The sequence below is a fragment of the Trachypithecus francoisi genome, unplaced genomic scaffold (genome assembly GCF_009764315.1).
Source record: "Trachypithecus francoisi isolate TF-2019V2 unplaced genomic scaffold, Tfra_2.0 Lachesis_group4, whole genome shotgun sequence".
NCBI lineage: Eukaryota > Metazoa > Chordata > Mammalia > Primates > Cercopithecidae > Trachypithecus > Trachypithecus francoisi.
Genome location: NW_022681469.1, coordinates 117587855 through 117604673, shown reverse-complemented (window position 1 = coordinate 117604673; position 16819 = coordinate 117587855). Strand labels below are relative to the sequence as shown.

General features: G+C 52.6%; 1 protein-coding gene across 4 annotated transcripts in view; it reads left to right on the top strand.

The window, feature by feature from the left end:
• Nucleotides 1-16819, top strand: part of DTX2 (deltex E3 ubiquitin ligase 2) — a 44968-nt gene that overhangs the window by 10665 nt on the left and 17484 nt on the right. For all 4 annotated transcript variants that reach the window (XM_033192613.1, XM_033192612.1, XM_033192615.1 and 1 more), the window contains 2 exons: nucleotides 7967-8323; nucleotides 10038-10677. In XM_033192613.1, the coding sequence (XP_033048504.1) occupies nucleotides 8056-8323; nucleotides 10038-10677 (908 nt within the window). In that variant the 5' untranslated portion in view covers nucleotides 7967-8055. The remainder of the gene's footprint in view (nucleotides 1-7966; nucleotides 8324-10037; nucleotides 10678-16819) is intronic.

Below are 16819 nucleotides of genomic sequence, written 5' to 3'. Positions count from 1 at the left end.
GCTGGTCTTGACCTCCTGGCGTCAAGCGATCCTCTTGCCTCGACCTCCCAAGTAGCTAAGATTATAGGTGTGAGCCACCATGCTCAGCCACTGATTTTAATATGTACGTTTTAAACAAAATTTCTAGTAAAGTAGAACATTTCTTTGATATGTCTGTGTCAGGATTCAACTTTCTCAGGTCTTTGGAGAGGCTTTCTAACAAGGTGTCCCCCGTAGGTGGCCATCTGCCCTATGAGAAGGTCATTTCTAGTTCCAGGTCATGCACACTTGTCAGCTGGTGGGGTGTGGAGTTTCAGGCCCAGGCCTCTTGGAAAGTGCCTAAAAGAGAAACAGCTTAGAAAATAAGGACTTGAACAGTGGTGTGGGTTGAGTTTGGAAAGTTTAGACCATGTTAGTGGAATCAGAGCTGGGAAGAGGTTCTAGAAGTTACCTCCTCTCACTGGTTTCCAGTCCACACTTCTCAGAACTCTCCCGTTTTCCAGTTGGGTGCAGTGCCTCACATCTGTAATCCCAGCACTTTAGGAGACCGAGGTGGGTGGATCACTTGAGGCCAGGAGTTTGAGACCAGCCCTGGCCAACATAGTGAAACCTTGTCTCTACTAAAAATACAAAAATTAGCCAGGTGTGGTGTGGTGCACTGTAGTTCCAGCTACTCAGGAGGCTGAGGCACAAGAATCACTTGAGCCTGGGAGGCGGAGGTTGCAGTGAGCCAAGATCGCACCGCTGCACTCCAGCCTGGGTGATGGAGCGAGACTCTGTCTCAAAGAAAACTCTCCTATTTTGCAAAGGAGCTTCATGGTTCTCTTGAAGAAAATTAGGAATGGAGGCCACCTCTGTATCAAAAACAACATCCCACATTTCTGTGTTTTACTTTTCTTTTTCTTTTTTTAAGAGATAGGGTCTTGCTTTGTTGCCCAGACTGGTCTCAAACACCTGGCCTCAAGTGATCCTACCACCTTGGCCTCCCAAAGGGCTGAGATTGCAGGTGTGAGCCACCACGCTCGGCCTGTTTTACATGTTGACAGACAGCATATGATCACGTGTATAAGGGTTTCTGAACCCACTCTAACTGCTGGAATCACAGAGCCTAGAGAAGGGAACATAACTGCCCTGTGGCTACCCAGTGGCTTTCATCTTCTCTCAGGACAGCAGAGGCAGGATAGCCAGCATTCTGGTGAGGATTGAAGAATTAGTCGTAACAGATTTCAGCAGGTCTGCAGTGATGAGATGGGTTTCTCACATATTGTTAAGTTGAAAGTAGCCGGGTCTGAGTAGCTATTAGGAGCAGTAGCTCAGTCTGAGTTGAGTACCTGTTTAAAATCTGCATTCAGGGCCTTCTTCCTAGAGGCCACAACTGCAGTGAGATCCATGTGTGGGGCTCACCTGCCCCAGAGCTCACAGCTGGGCAGGGTGATTGCCACTCAGATTCTTGTGCCAGCGCAGATCTTGTTCTGAAGCTTTTCTAATTCCCCTGAGACTAGAAAGACTTTTGGATACTTTTCCCTTTTTCTTTTGGATGAAATTTCATCTCTAGTAGAACAGCAGCATTCCATGGTGCCTCAGCCACGATGCTATGGACAGATTTGCAGCGAAAACCTGACGAGAGACTGTAAAGGAAAAGCAAGGTTTGTTTTTCCTGGTCAAAGTTGTTAATATTAAAAAAAAAAAAAAAAAAAAAAAACTTTGGCCCGGCACGGTGGCTCATGCTTGTAATCCCGGCAATTTGGAAGGCCGAGGCAGGTGGATCACCTGAGGTCAGGAGTTCGAGACCAGCCTGGCCAACATGGTGAAACCCCGTCTCTACTAAATACAAAAAAAAAAAAAAATTAGCTGGGCTTGGTGGCGGGTGCCTGTAATCCCAGCTACTTGGAAGGCTAAGGCAGGAGAATCGCTTGAACCCGGGACGCGGAGGTTGCAGTAAGCTGAGTTCACGCCATTACACTCTAGTCTGGGCAACAAGAATGAAACCTGTCTAAAAAAAAAAAAAGCTTTGATTATTAAAAAGTTATATGACTATTTTAGAACATTTTTCTAGTACAGAAAGAGGTAAAGAATAACCTGGGTGCAATGACTCACACCTGTAATCCCAGCACTTTGGGAGGTTGAGGCGGGTGGATCACTTGAGGTCAGGAGTTTGAGACCAACCTGGCCAATGTGGCAAAACCCTGTTTCTACTGAAAATACAAAAATTAGACAGGCGTAGTGGTGTGTGCCTGTAATCCCAGCTACTTGGGAGGCTGAGGCAGGAGAACTGCTTGAACCCGGGAGTGGAGGTTGCCGTGAGCCGAAATTGTGCCGCTGCATTCCTACCTGGCGACAGAGCAAGACTTTCTCAAAAATAAAAAAAAAAAAAGAAAATCCCATAATTCTTTAATTCCAGTGACATTTTAGTGTTGTTCTTTCCAGACTTTTAATTTTTAATTAATTTATTTTTATGAGACAGGGTCTGTCTCTGTCACCCACGCCAGAGTGCAGTGGTGCAATCATGGTTCACTGCAGCCTCAACCTTCAGGGCTCAAGCGATCCTCCCACTTCAGCCTCCTGAGTGAGTAGCTGATACTACAGGCACGCACCACCACACATAGCTAATTTTTCTGTTTTTTGTAAAGACGGGATTTTGCTGTGTTGCCCATGCGGGTCTTGTCTTCCTGGACTCAAGCGATCCGCCTGCCTTGGCCTCCCAAAGTGCTGGAATTACAAGCATGAACCACTGTGCCTGGCCCTTTCTTTCATTTTTTAAGACTGATCTGTATTCCATCATTAGAATGTTCCATAATTGGTGCAAGAATTCCTTTATTGTAAAGTGTCTAGGCTGCCTCCAAATTGAGGCTTTTTCCCATGGCCAATTATAATACTAATAATTTTCATAATGAAGAACCCGCATCATTAGGAGCTGAAACAAATTAGGTTTTTAAGCTGCAGCTAAGTGATGGTTAAGCAGAGGCTGCTGCAGAGACTGGTGCACCGACACGCCGCTGTATTGTGCGTAATTGCTGGGTTCAAGGGGAACACAGTGGGCGTTTCTGGGCAGTGACTCAAAGGTGCCTGTGCCCTTGGAGCAGAAGGCTCACCCCTCCTTTGGTGTTTCAGAGCCTCTGGGATAATGGGCACCTGAAGAGCTGCAGCCCTAGCTCTGCCCTTAGGGAGTTTCTGTTTTGGTGGGGAGAAGGCCACCGAAACCAGGGAGTGCAGCTGTGTTTGTGTAAGTGGCCTGTGCCGTGCACACAAGGGTGGGTGGAGCCAGCCCTCTCTGGCGAGAGTGTGGGTTGGGGGCACAGGAGAGGGGATGCCATGGTTGGGTCTGGAAGGATGGGCGTGTTTGCTTGGAGGCTGGTATAGAGGGAGGATCAATTGCTAGAGGGTGGTAAGTGGCTTGGAATGTTCTGAAACTTTCTAGAATTAGCTGTAGGTATCAAAGGTGGAGGGCTTGGTGTGAGTACGAACAGTGGCTGGTCATGGAGGGGCTTGTGTGCCTTGTCATCCTCCTCTGGAATCTCCAGTACCCTCCTAGGGCCTGGGCCATGGCACACCCTCCATTGGGGAGGCTGCGTGCCTTCGTGGAAAGTTTTAGCTGAAGTCCTCACCTGTATGTCCTAGGCTGTTTTGCAGAGTTGTGAGAGTTGTTTCATCCGGGCCGTGAGGACATGTTGGGACATACCCCGTGTGCCAATGATGGAGGCGGCCCTGGCTGCCCAAGAGATGAGTGACATTCAGGAGTAATTGGCTTGGAAGGCAGTCCTCTGATTTGTACCTTATTGTGGTTACAGAAACTTCTAATTGAAGACACTGAGCTGAGCCGTTCAGCCCGCCCGCCGGCCCGAGGGCACCCCAGGTCTCATCTTCTGGGCGGGTTGTGGGCTTTTGTCGGAGGAATTGGCAGCTCTGTGGCAGGCCTGGCACCCACAGAGCTGCCAATTCCTGTGTTCGGAGTTGTGGCAGGCCTGACTCACCTGTGTTCTCATGCTGTGTACTCAGGGCTGCCCTTGCGGCCGTTCCTTCTTAAGACTGAAAGGGTGGGCAAGTGCTGGAGGTGAGGGTCCAGGAGAGGCAGGGAGGCCAGGATGGGCTGACTGTCTGCTGTATGCCTAGTGCTGTGTGGGTACCTTATACACACCTGTCTGTGTTATCCCTATGAAAAGCACTTAGGATACATGTTGATAACTCCGTTTTCCCAAATAAAGCAAGCTTGGAGAGCTTAGATACTACCATCAAGATGATATGATAGTCAGGCATGGTGTCGTGTGCCGGTAGTCTCAGCTGGGTGACAGAGTGAGACTCCTGTCTCTACAAAAAATTAAGAGATCAGTTGAGTGTGGTGGCACATGCCTGTAGTCCCAGCTGCTCAGGAGGTGGAGGCAGGAGGATGGCTTTAGCCCAGGAGGCCGTGGCGCTGCAGTGAGTGGTGATTACGCCACTGCACTCTAGCCTGGGTGACAGAGTGAGACTCTAAATAAATACATAAATGTCACCTTTTATTAAGTAGTGTATGTGTGACCTTGAGTTATTCAATCAAGGTCACACATACACGACTAAGAGGCAGCACAGAGAACAAACCCAGGTCGGGTCTGGCTCTAAGGCCTGTTGTCTTAGCGAGGAGGGCTCAGTCTGAGGTTCACCTTGGGCTTCACTTACAGGCCCTGCTTAAAGAGGGAGAAAAGGAAAGGAGAGCATGACCCACGTCTCTCAAGCACTACACACCCTCATTGTGACAACACGCCCATGCAGGGCCCTGGCCAGTAGGGCCCCACTGATACAATCTGGAGATTCCCATGACTGTCCCCTCAAGCGTACACATCATATTTTATCCCCATTTTGCCAATGAGGAAACTGAGACCCAGGTAGTTACAGTGACGTCTTCATAGTTGTGTGGCTCGTGATAAGACTGGGACCCTGGGCGTCTGGTGTGGTCCCAGACTGTACTACCCCAGCAAGATTTCAATGAGAAGGGTAAGACCGCCTTCCCTGGAAGGGAGACAGATCTGGAGCAAGCCCTGGAAAGAAGCAGGCATGGGCTCTGGCATCAGCGTGCACACACACGCTGCATCAGCTCTGATTATTATTATTATTATTTTTTTTTTTTTTTTTTTGAGATGGAGTCTTGCTCTGTTGCCCAGGCTGGAGTGCAGCGGCACAATCTCAGCTCACTGCAACCTCTGCCTCCTGGGTTCACGCCATTCTCCCTCCTCAGCCTCCTGAGTAGCTGGGACTACAGGCACCCACCACCACGCCCGCCTTTTTTTTTTTTTGTATTTTTAGTAGAGATGGGGTTTCACTGTGTTAGCCAGGATGGTCTTGATCTCCTGACCTCATGAGCCACACACCTCGGCCTCCCAAAATGCCGGGATTACAGGCTTGAGCCACCGTGCCTGACCTGATTTTTTTTTTTTTTTTTTAGAGGTGGGGCCTCTAGGCCGGCGCAGTGGCTCAAGCCTGTAATCCCAGCACTTTGGGAGGCCGAGACGGGCGGATCACGAGGTCAGGAGATCGAGACCATCCTGGCTAACACGGTGAAACCCCGTCTCTACTAAAAATACAAAAAAACTAGCTGGGCGAGGTGGCGGGCGCCTGTAGTCCCAGCTACTCGGGAGGCTGAGGCAGGAGAATGGCGTAAACCCGGGAGGCGGAGCTTGCAGGAGCTGAGATCCGGCCACTGCACTCCAGTCCGGCAACAGAGCAAGACTCCATCTCAAAAAAAAAAAAAAAAAAGAGGTGGGGCCTCTTGTCACCCAGGCTAGAGTGCCTTTGGATTATAACTCACCACAGCCTCCAACTCCTGGGCTCAAGCCATCTTCCCGCCTCAGCCTCTTGAGTAGCTGGGACTATTGGCGTGCGCCTCCACACCTGGCTAATTTTTAAATTTTCTGCAGAGATGGGATCTCACTATGTTGCCCAGGCTGGCCTCAAACTCCTGGGCTCAAACGACCCTCCTGTCCCAGCCTCCCTAAACACTGGCATTACAGGTGTGAGCCACCACACCCAGTCCTCTTTCAGCCTTGGTTTCCTGTCCATAAGTGTCACCTTATCAGTCTGTGTGGCTTAGGAGAGACTAGGACATTTGATGTTGGTTGCTAAATGTTGGACCCTAGACCGGCACTCCAACAGCCAGTGCCATGGGGGGCAGCCATCATGTGGGGCATTTGCAGTCCTCTTCTCATTCAGACAACTGCAGGTGCCAACTGGAATCATTGTCCACCTTCACTCTGTCATTCTGAAGCGGTGTATAGAACATTCTAGAACACTCAGCACGTGGCATGCCCTGGCTGGGTCCCGGAGATGCAGCTGTGAATGAGGCAGGCTTGGGATTGCTGCCACCTGGGGAGGAGTAGAAGGACCGTGGTTACAGCCACGGGTGGATGCGGTTACTAGGGTTCTGGTCGGTGCTGTGGAGGGTGCAGAGGGCATGTGATAGGTCATCCTGAGCGACGCAAGCTGGGCCTGGAGGATGTGGAGTGTTTGCAAGGGAAGAGGGTGGGCTGGAGCAACTACAAGGAGAAGGTCTCAGGAGGTGGGGTGCTTGGGATGTGGGGGAGAACTCGCTGGGCCTGGTGGCCGGTCAGCAGGGGCCAGGCAGGGGAGTGGGTGCAGACAATCTTGCAGAGGCCAGAGAGGGGTGATTCGGTGCCCATCTAGGGCTTCCTTTGTGGTCAGTGATGCTTCCAGGGCACTCTGGAGACATGAGGAGCTAGAACCTGTGTCCCAGAACTCCTGCTCCTTTCTGAGACATGGTGGGTTCTCATCTTCAGCATGGTGGATGCTAATAGGGAGGCTGAGATGGGTGGATCACCTGAGGTCAGGAGTTTGAGACCAGCCTGGCCAACATGATGAAACCCCGTTTCTACTAAAAGTGTAAAAAACTAGCTGGGCACGGTGGCGCATGCCTGTAGTCCTAGCTACTTGGGAGGCTGAGGCAGGAGAATCACTTGAACCCACCTGGGAGGCGGAGGTTGCAATGAACCCAGATCACACCATTGCACTCCAGCCTGGGCGACAAGAGTGAAACTCCATCTCAATGAAAAAAGAAATGCATGCATGATGAAATGATACACTAAGCAGCTGGGCCAGAGGGGAATTACCAGTAGCAAGAAAGAAGCTGTGCTGGTGACTAGCACCCGGAATTTCCGCTGCTCTTTCTTCATGGGCCTGTGCGGCGGTATGTAGGCTGCAGGATTGACTTTGAATTCTTCCTGGCTGCCAGAGTAAAGAGGCAGGATCAGGTTCTTTTTTTTTTTTTTTTGAGACGGAGTCTCACTCTGTCGCCTAGGCTGGAGTGCAGTGGCCGGATCTCAGCTCACTGCAAGCTCCGCCTCCCGGTTTACGCCATTCTCCCGCCTCAGCCTCCCGAGTAGCTGGGACTACAGGCGCCCGCCACCTCACCCAGCTAGTTTTTTGTATTTTTTAGTAGAGACGGGGTTTTACCATGTTCGCCAGGATGGTCTCGATCTCCTGACCTCGTGATCCGCCCGTCTCAGCCTCCCAAAGTGCTGGGATTACAGGCTTGAGCCACCGCGCCCGGCAGGATCAGGTTCTTGATTCATGGTGCCCTTAAGGTGTTAGGGTAAGAAAAGCAAGCGTGAGACCAGGTGCGGTGGCTCACACCTATGATCCCAGCACTTGGGAAAGCTGAGGCAAGTCGATCCCTTGAGGCTAGGAGTTTGAGACCAGCCTGGGCAACACAGACACCGTCTCTACAAAAAGGAAAAAAGTCAGCTGGGTGTGGCGGCAAATGCCTATTGTCCCAGCTGCTCTGGCGGCTGAGTTGTGAGGATTGCTTGAGCCCAGGAGTTTGAGGCTACCATGAGCCAAGATCACACTGCTGCACTCCAGCCTGGGTGACGGAGTGAGACTCTGTATCCCCAAAAAAAAAAATCAGCTGTAGAAAAGCATGGTGTGTTTCCCCTGCCCTGAGGCTGACTCTGCAGGGCTACTGCTGTACATTGGTAACTGCTCGTGTCTGTCCTGTTCACAGATCTGCCGGAGGCTCTGGGCAATGACCCCAGGACTCCAGGCCAGAGGGGTCTGAAGCCATTTGGGAAAGCAGCAGGACTCCTTGGGAAGATGGCCATGGCCCCAAGCCCTTCCCTGGTGCAGGTGTACACCAGCCCCGTGGCTGTGGCCGTGTGGGAATGGCAGGACGGGCTGGGCACCTGGCACCCCTACAGCGCCGCTGTCTGCAGCTTCATCGAGCAGCAGTTTGTCCAACAGAAGGGCCAACGCTTCGGGCTCGGGAGCCTGGCCCACAGCATCCCCTTGGGCCAGGCAGACCCCTCGCTGGCCCCTTACATCATTGACCTCCCCAGCTGGACCCAGTTCCGCCAGGACACTGGTAAGATGCTGTCTGCCTCTCACACATATCTGGGCGCCGCGCCTGCTTTCCCACAGGCTCTGTGCCAGGTGTTGGGGTGATGGATGTGACCTACAGAGCTGCTCTCTCCCTGCAGCACACGTGGTGGTGGGTGGGTGCAGTGAGTGGGAATATCCACACAGGTTGAATGCAGCTCACAGTGAGACACTGTGGGAGGCCCTCCCCCTTGTCTCGCAAAGCAGAAATGCCTGTCCCGACCGCAGAGGTTGGAGGGTCTCTTTGGCAGGCAGGCCGGCATGGAGGTGGTGTGCCATGGGAGTTCAGAGGGCCCTGTCCCACCACTCAATGGCTGTGTGCCCTGGGCAGGCAACTGCGCCCCTCTGCATGTGTGCACTTCTGCTTTTTGGTCTGCGATGTGTTTTGATCTTTTTTTTTTTTTTTTTGAGACAGAGTCTCGCTCTGTTGCCCAGGCTGGAGTGCAATGGTGTGATCTCGGCACTGCAACCCTTGCCTCCTGGATTTGAGCAATTCTCCTGCCTCAGCTTCCCGAGTAGCTGGGATTACAGGCACCCACCACCACACCTGGCTAATTTTTGTATTTTTAGTAGAGACAGGGTTTTGCCATGTTGGCCAGCTGGTCTCGAGCTCCTGACCTCAGGTGATCTGCCTGCCTCAGCCTCCGAAAGTGCTGGGATTATAGGCGTGAGCCACTGCGCCTGGACCTGCAGTGTGTTTTGATCGAGATTGAGAATGAGGCACCAGTTTCCTCTTGGAGCCGTCCCTTCCTCCAATCCAGGGTGATTTTGTCCCCAGGGCCATCTGACAATGTTTGGAGACATTGTTGGTTGTCATAGCTGAGTAGGTAGGAAGTGGGGGTGCTCCTGGCATCTGGTGGGTGGAGGCCAGGGATGCTGCTCGCCATCCTGCAGCGTACAGAGCTGGCCCTGCAATAAGGACTTATTGGCCCATAGTGTCACCAGTGCCGAAACTTGAGAAACTGGTTGTTCCTTTTTTTTTTTTTTCCAATTTTAATTTTAAATTTTTTAAAAAAGTATGGGATTTTTTTTCTTTTTTTGTTTTTGTTTTTTGTTTTTTGTAGAGACAGGGTCTCCATCTCCCTGTGTTGCCCAGGCTGGTCTTCAACTCCTGAGCTCAAGTGATCTTCCTGCCTTGGCCTCCGAAAGTGTTGGGATTACAGGCTTGAGCTATCACGCCCAGCCCTGGAAACTCTGTGTTAATCTTTGTCGGGAGTGTCGTAGAGTCTGTGAAAACTGTGGCTGTCAGTCAGCTCCCAAGTCATTGCCTTCACGTTCTGTGAAGTCAGCTGAGAAAGATAGCAGACAGGATAAATAATAACACCGAAATTGCATATTGTGGTGGAGAGCAGGAAGTGTTAATTGGGGAATGAAAGTGGCAGGTGTCATAGAGGCCGTCGATTTGAAGTTAGCTGGGTGTAGTGTCATGTGCCTGTAGTCCCAGCTCTTCAGGAGGCTAAGGCAGGAGGATCGCTTGAGCCCAGGAGGTCAGGGTGGCAGAGAACTATGATCACATCACGGCACTGCAGCCTGGGCGACAAAGGGGACCCTGTCTCTCAAAATAAATAAACAAATAGCAGCATGACTGTGTACCTACTGTGTTCCTATTTGTTTATTTGGGCTGTTGAAGAAACAATTTGAACGTTCCTTGTATTTTGGGGATGCTAGCAGACTAACCTTTTGTTTTTCTTTGAAAACAGGCACCATGCGGGCTGTGCGGAGACACCTGTTCCCCCAGCACTCAGCCCCTGGCCGAGGTGTCGTCTGGGAGTGGCTGAGCGACGATGGCTCCTGGACTGCCTACGAAGCCAGCGTCTGTGACTATCTGGAGCAGCAGGTGGCCAGGGGCAACCAGCTCGTGGACTTGGCCCCCCTGGGGTACAACTACACTGTCAACTATGCCACCCAAACGCAGACCAACAAGACTTCCAGCTTCTGCCGCAGTGTGCGGCGCCAAGCAGGGCCGCCTTACCCGGTGACTACCATCATCGCTCCGCCGGGCCACATGGGCATTGCCTGCTCTTGCCACCAGTGCCTCAGCGGCAGCGGAACTGGCCCCGTGTCAGGCCGCTACCGCCACTCCATGACCAACCTCCCTGCATACCCCGCCCCCCAGCATCCCCCGCACAGGACCGCTTTTGTGTTTGGGACCCACCAGGCCTTTGCACCGTACAGCAAACCCTCGCTCTCCGGGGCTCGGTCTGCGCCCAGGCTGAACACCACCAACCCCTGGGGCGCAGCTCCTCCCTCCCTGGGGAGCCAGCCCCTCTACCGCTCCAGCCTCTCCCACCTGGGACTGCAGCACCTGCCCCCAGGATCCTCCACTTCTGGTGCAGTCAGGTATCGTGGGCAATAGCCACTCGTTTTGTCTGCCCTGTGTTTCCGCTCTTACTTGGCTGGGAAGACTCAACCCAATTCCTGCAGACGCGGCTCCTGCCCCCTGGGTGGTCCCTGCCATGGCATCTCATGTGCATGTGCCATATGGGTGCTGAGGTGCCATGGCCGTCCAGAGCCTACCTGACCCCTTGTACCCGAGTCCTGCCGGTCACCACACAGGTTAGAATCTACAGTCCTTTCACTCACGATGATGGGACCCTCCATGGGGAGCAGAGTTAGAGGCCTGTGGCCTCTGCTTGCGGGCTGCACGGCGAGCATTGTGCCCAAGAATACCGGGTCACTGCCTGTACACTGACTCCTGCCATGTGCCAGGTCGTGAGGACCCAGAGACCAGAGCATCAGCCCTTACCTGAGCCCCAGTCTAGTGTAGGAGGCTGTCAGCGCGGTGTGAGGGAGGACAGAATGTGGAGCATGTGGCAGTGGCTGCAGGTGGCATGGGTGACCTGGCCCCCTGCTGATGCAGCCCAGCCCAGAGTGCCTGGTAAAGCACTCAGCTCCTTGAGAGAAAGATAATGATGCCACGGGCCCGGTGCAGACCAGAGCAGGTGGCATTTAAAGTGAGGAGATTGGCCAAGCACAGAGGCTGACAATTTTAATCCCAGCACTTTGGGAGGCCAAGGCAGGAAGATCATTTGAGCCCAGGAGTCAGAAACCAGCCTGAGCAACATAGTGAGACCTCATCTTTACACACACAAAAAACTTTTAATTAGCCAGGCATGGTGGTGCACACCTGTGATCCCAGCTACTCAGGAGACTGAGGCAGGAGGATCGCTTGAGCCCAGGAAGTCGAGGCAGCAGTGAGCTGTGATCGTGCCACTGCACTCCAGCCCCTAGGCGACAGAGCGAGACCCTGTCTTAAAGCTGGGCCCAGTGGCTCACGTGTGTAATCCCAGCACTTTGGGAGGCCGAGGCAGACATATCATCTGAGGTCAGGAGTTCGAGACTAGCCTGGCCAATATGGTGAAACCCCATCTCTACTAAAAATACAAAAATTAGCCAGGCGTGGTGGTCAGCGCCTATAATCCCAGCTACTTGGAAGGCTGAGGCAAGAGAATCCCTTGAACCCAGGAGGTGGATGTTGCAATGAGCCGAGATCACGCCACTGTACTCCATCCTGGGCGACAAAGAGTGAAACTCCATCTCAAAAAAAAAAAAAAAGATAAAATGAGGAACACCCCTGGATTTCCCTGGATTTGGCCAAGGTGAATGCTCTGGGCTGGCCGTAGCCCTCTGACACTCTGGCTGACTTGGGGCTTCGTCATTCATTATTGAGAGTGTTGGGCTTGGAGCACATTTTGAGAATTCAGAGTGGTAGCTGGGACGGGGCTTTCCGAGAGTGTGCTGGTGTGGGTGGTGAGGTAGTGTGTGGGCACTGACCCTGGTCAGCATCCTGCTGCCTCCCTGCTCACTGGCCCACCCCTGCCTACTGCACCCATGTCAAGGGCTGAAACTTCTCAGGGTGGTCAAGACCTCCTTGGCAACTTCTCGGACCTCTAGTATTTTTTCAGACTGTGTTTCTGAGGACCCTGCCAGTTTGTGTAAGACACAGTGACAGCGCCTCCCACTTATTGGTTCATGTCATGTGCCAGGCCCTCCTGAGCAGGCTGCGTGAGTGACTTCACTCATGCCACGACGCACTCAGGCTGAGCAGTGCTCTTCACTTACAGGGGAGCACGTCCAGGCCCATGAAGTTGGCGATGCAGCTAGCAAGTGCCAGAGCTGGGATTCAGCCCAGGCCCCAAGAGTGCGCTATCTGGGGCACATGGGGAGTTCTTGACGCTCCTGGGAGGCAGGGGGCTCTTTTAATACATTTTAATTTAGTTTTATTACTATTTTTAGAGACAGGGTTTTGGTGTGTCACCCAGGCTAGAGTACAGTGGTGCAGTCATGGTTCACTGCAGGCTCGAACTGCTGTGCTCAAGTGATCCTCCTGCCTCAGCCTCCTGAGTAGCTGGGACCACAGGTGTACACTACCACACCCGGCTGATTTTTCAGTTTTATGTATCGGCAGGGTCTTGCCATGTTGTCCAGGCTAGTCTTGAATTCCTGGCCTCAAGCAATCCTGTTGCCTCAGCCTTCCAAAGTGCTGAGATTATAGGCATGAGCCATCACACCTGGCCCAAAAGGCCTCTTGAGGGATGAGCTAGGAGGAGGCCAGTAGACAGGAGGGTGATGGGCCTTGGGTGAGTCAGAGTTTTCATGGGCATCTTCTGCCAGGAGTTGGAGCACGTGCGTCTGAGATCTTTCTGGGAGTTTCGAGTACAGGAAGGTGTTATTGGGGTTCTTCTCAGAGGACATAGACATAGGCAAGTCAGGCTCAGGGAGGTGCTGCCTCAACTTCCCGCCCTGAATATCTGGGTCAGCCTGTTTCAGAGAACAGTGTACTCTATCCACAGGCCCAGGAGGGTTCTTAGAGGCACTGGGACTTCTGTCATTTCTGTTTCACCCAGCCTCCTGGAGCTTCTTAAGTTCTTAGGAATTATTTTGAGGCAAATTTCTGGATAGTGCTAGAGTGGGATTCTGGAGTTGAGTCAAGTGACTTAATGTGGCTTTGTTCCTTTCTCCTGGTATTGGGCCCCACCAGTCTTTACTAAACCATTTCTGTTTCCCCCAGTATTTCTCTGGGGTCCTTATCCCTAGCCTGAGGGCCTGTAGAAGTGCTGATGTGGGTCCTACTGGTATGGGCCAGGCAAGTTACAGAAAAGAAGGTGGCTGGGCCAGTCTGTCTTCCCTTGGTGCTGGGCTGGGCGTGCTGTGTCTTGCCCCACATTGTAAGTCAGGAGGGAACCAGGCCAGCAGGCTCTGTTAGTAGAAACAGCCTCAAAGGGGCCTGTCTCCTGGGGTAGGTGTAGGTGCATCCTGATTCCTTTGGTTTTCTTGGAGCTGGAGAGGTGTAATTCACCTGCACGGGCCTATCCATGCGCTGAAATACAGGCTTTTCCCCTGCCTGATTTGTAGTGAGGCCCCCTGCAGTTAACCCTCCTCTGATGGGTATAGAGCCAGATAGGGCTTGGTAAATACCTGACCTCTTAACCTAGCAGGCGGCAAGGTTCTCACAGCCAAGTGCTTGTCAACAGCAGCAGGTGAAAGTTACCTTGGATGTGAGGGGGGCAGGCAGGGCAGGCAGGGCCCGTCTAGAGCCAGCGCCATGGGGTGGGGAGGCCCGAGAACTGACTTTTTACTGGCAGCCACTAGAAATACCATGTGAGTGCATGAAATCGAAAAATTTCCAGGAACTCATGTGCACAGCTTCCACGTGCCCCCTAGGAATAGGCCATGATACAAGAAAGCATGTCATCTGGGGCTGAGTTGCTGGGTGGCAGTAGATTTCCTGGTAGCTGAAGTTGATTCCTTTAAGCATCAGAACTTGTGTTTCAATGATGTTGGATGGAAATCTTTCCTAAATGTGTCATGCACGCTCTTGTCTCCCTTAACGGAGAGGGTGTGACACTGCATAGCACTTGCGTGGCTTGGGGTGGTGGTTATGACCAGCAGTCTGTCACAGCTCAGCAAGGTGAAGCCTGTGGGCGTTTTGCTCTGTGCCGAATGGCTCAGTGGCCCTACAAAACTGCGGCCGCTCAGCTCTTGGTGGCTTGCTGCTGTGGTGGGCGGCTGCTGCTGCTCCTGCCCTTGCCTCTGAAAGAACTCACTTCCTCTTCCTCCTGCGGCCGCCTGTCTTTTGGCTTGTGGGATTGGAGTCATGGGGCCCAGATGGGGCCTTGCTCCTGACTTATGGTAGGCCCCAGGTCTCTTCTCTCTTTATTTTTTTCTTCTTTCTTTTCTTTTTCTTTGCTTTTTGTTTTGTTTTGGTTTTTTTAAGAGACAGGGTCTCACTCTGTCACCCAGGCTAGAGTGAAGTGGCATGATCATGGCTCACTGCAGCCTCAAACTCCTGGGCTCAAGGGATCCTCCTGCCTCAGCCTCCTGAGTGGCCAGGACTACAGGCTTGTGCTACTGTGTCCAGCTAATTTTTAAAATTTTTTGTAGAGACGGGTCTCACTATATTGCCCAGGCTGGTCCCAAACTCTTGGCCTCCCAAAGCACTGGGATTACAAGTGTGAGCCACTGTGCCCTGCCTCTTCTTCTTTTAAGCTGAGGGACTGGTCAGTTTCTGAGGTTGCCTTCTGCTCTATTGTTGCGGTGGTTTTCAGGATGTAGTTAGGGCCCTACAGGAAAGTACCTGGTGGACCTTAGGGCCTAGCTTCACCTCCCTCTGCTCCTGCAAGACCTGGACCCCACGGATATTTGTCCTGGGTCTCATCACTGCCCTGGCGGCCTTTGGGAATCATCCTCATAGGTAGAGGAATTGAGGCTCGGGAAGGGGACTTGCCATGCCCAGCGCACACGGCTTTGAGCGGGAGCATACGCTTCTAGCATCGTCTCCAGCCTCTGCAGCTCATGGGACTGGCTGCCAGCCCCAATCCCAGAGGGTGTGGCCTTGGAGAGGGGCTTTGGATCTCCTTCCTCTCCAGCCTCCTGGCTTTACCCCTCGCCCTGCATAGAAAACTCGGAGTCCTCATGTCTCACGTTTCCCACGCTGTCTGGGATCTCCTGGAGATGGTCACAGACAGGAAAGCCAGGGAGGGCCTAATAGGTGGACCAGGAGTCGGGGAGAGGAGGAGGGTGCCTGAGGTCATGACTATAGGGACTTCTCAGAGAAGGACACTTCGGGGGGCAGTTGGTGCCCCCATCTGGGAACGTTCTGCAGGTCCGAGCCCTCTGAGGATGATGAGGGCGATTGATAACCTCTGAGGTTCCATCCACCCCGGGGGCCCCCATCTTGGGAACCTCTGTATCCTTGTATGGATTCAGTTCCTAGAGGTCACAGCAGGGACACACACCAGGGAGGAACTGTGATTTTATGGGGGAAGTGGTGACATTTTTAGAGCTTTTTACAGAACACACTCCTGGTTTCCTGCTCTCCAGTCACAGGGTGAGCGCCCATTGGAAGCCTCACTGTGCTTCTGCTTACTGCTCTAGTCCTTGGAAGCAAGGACTTCTTGTTCGTTATTGTTAGAACAGAAGCAAGCCTTCTCGTTCAGATATGTGCCTCTCCCTGGTGAAGGAAGACCTCACTTCCTGGGATTTTTCTGTGGGGTGGAGCAGTCAGGGACCCCACCTCTGGTGGGGGTGGTGGGAGGAGGAGCACCATGGGCTTAGAGCCCCTCTGGGCCAGTGACGCCTAGCCTGCTGCATAGCCCATTTGTTTTGTAGACTTGCAGTGCCAAACTTCAGCTTTCTGGGCTCTAACTAAGGGCTTGAGCTCAGTGCTGCCCTGAATGCCTTCACTTACAGAACCTTAGAGTTGTAGAGACCATCAGAGATGATCCACTTTCCTTTAAAAAAAAAAAAAGACAAGAGGGCTGGGCAGGTGGCTCACACTTGTAATCCCAATGTTTTGGGAGGCCAAGGTGGGTGGATCACTTGAGTTCAGGAGTTCAAGACTAGCCTGGCCAATATGGTGAAACCCTGTCTCTACTAAAAATACAAAAATTAGCCGGGCACGGTGTCGGGCTCCTGTAATCCCAGCTACTTGGGAGACTGAGGCAGGAGAATTGCTTGAGCCTGGGAGGCAGAGAGGTTGCAGTGAGCCAAGATCACGCCACTGCACTCCAGCCTGGGCGACAGAGCGCAAGACTCTGAGGGGAAAAAAAAAAGGGTGGGGAAGAGTTGAAACCGGCTGAGGAAGGGGAGGAGTTTGCTCCAAATGAATGAAAATGTGAGTGTTCAGTAGAGCCAGGACCTTGATCCAGGTGTCCAGACTCCCTGCCCTTCTTGGCATTATCAGGGCCCCCAGATCCACTGCCAGCCTTGCCTTTGGATTGGGAGTAGGCAAGGAGAGCAAGAAGCTGCTGTTTGCGTAGCACGGCCACAGAGGCAATCCTGTTTGAGAACAGTCAACAGACAAACTCAGACCATGCACAGTGGCTCATGCCCATAATCCCAGTGCTTTCGGAGGCCAAGGTGAGAGGATCTCTTGAGGCCAGGAGTTTCAGACCAGCCTGGACAACATAGCAAGATTCTGTTTATATATATATATTTTAAAAACTAGCCAGGTGTGGTGGTGCTCACCTGTAGTCCCAGC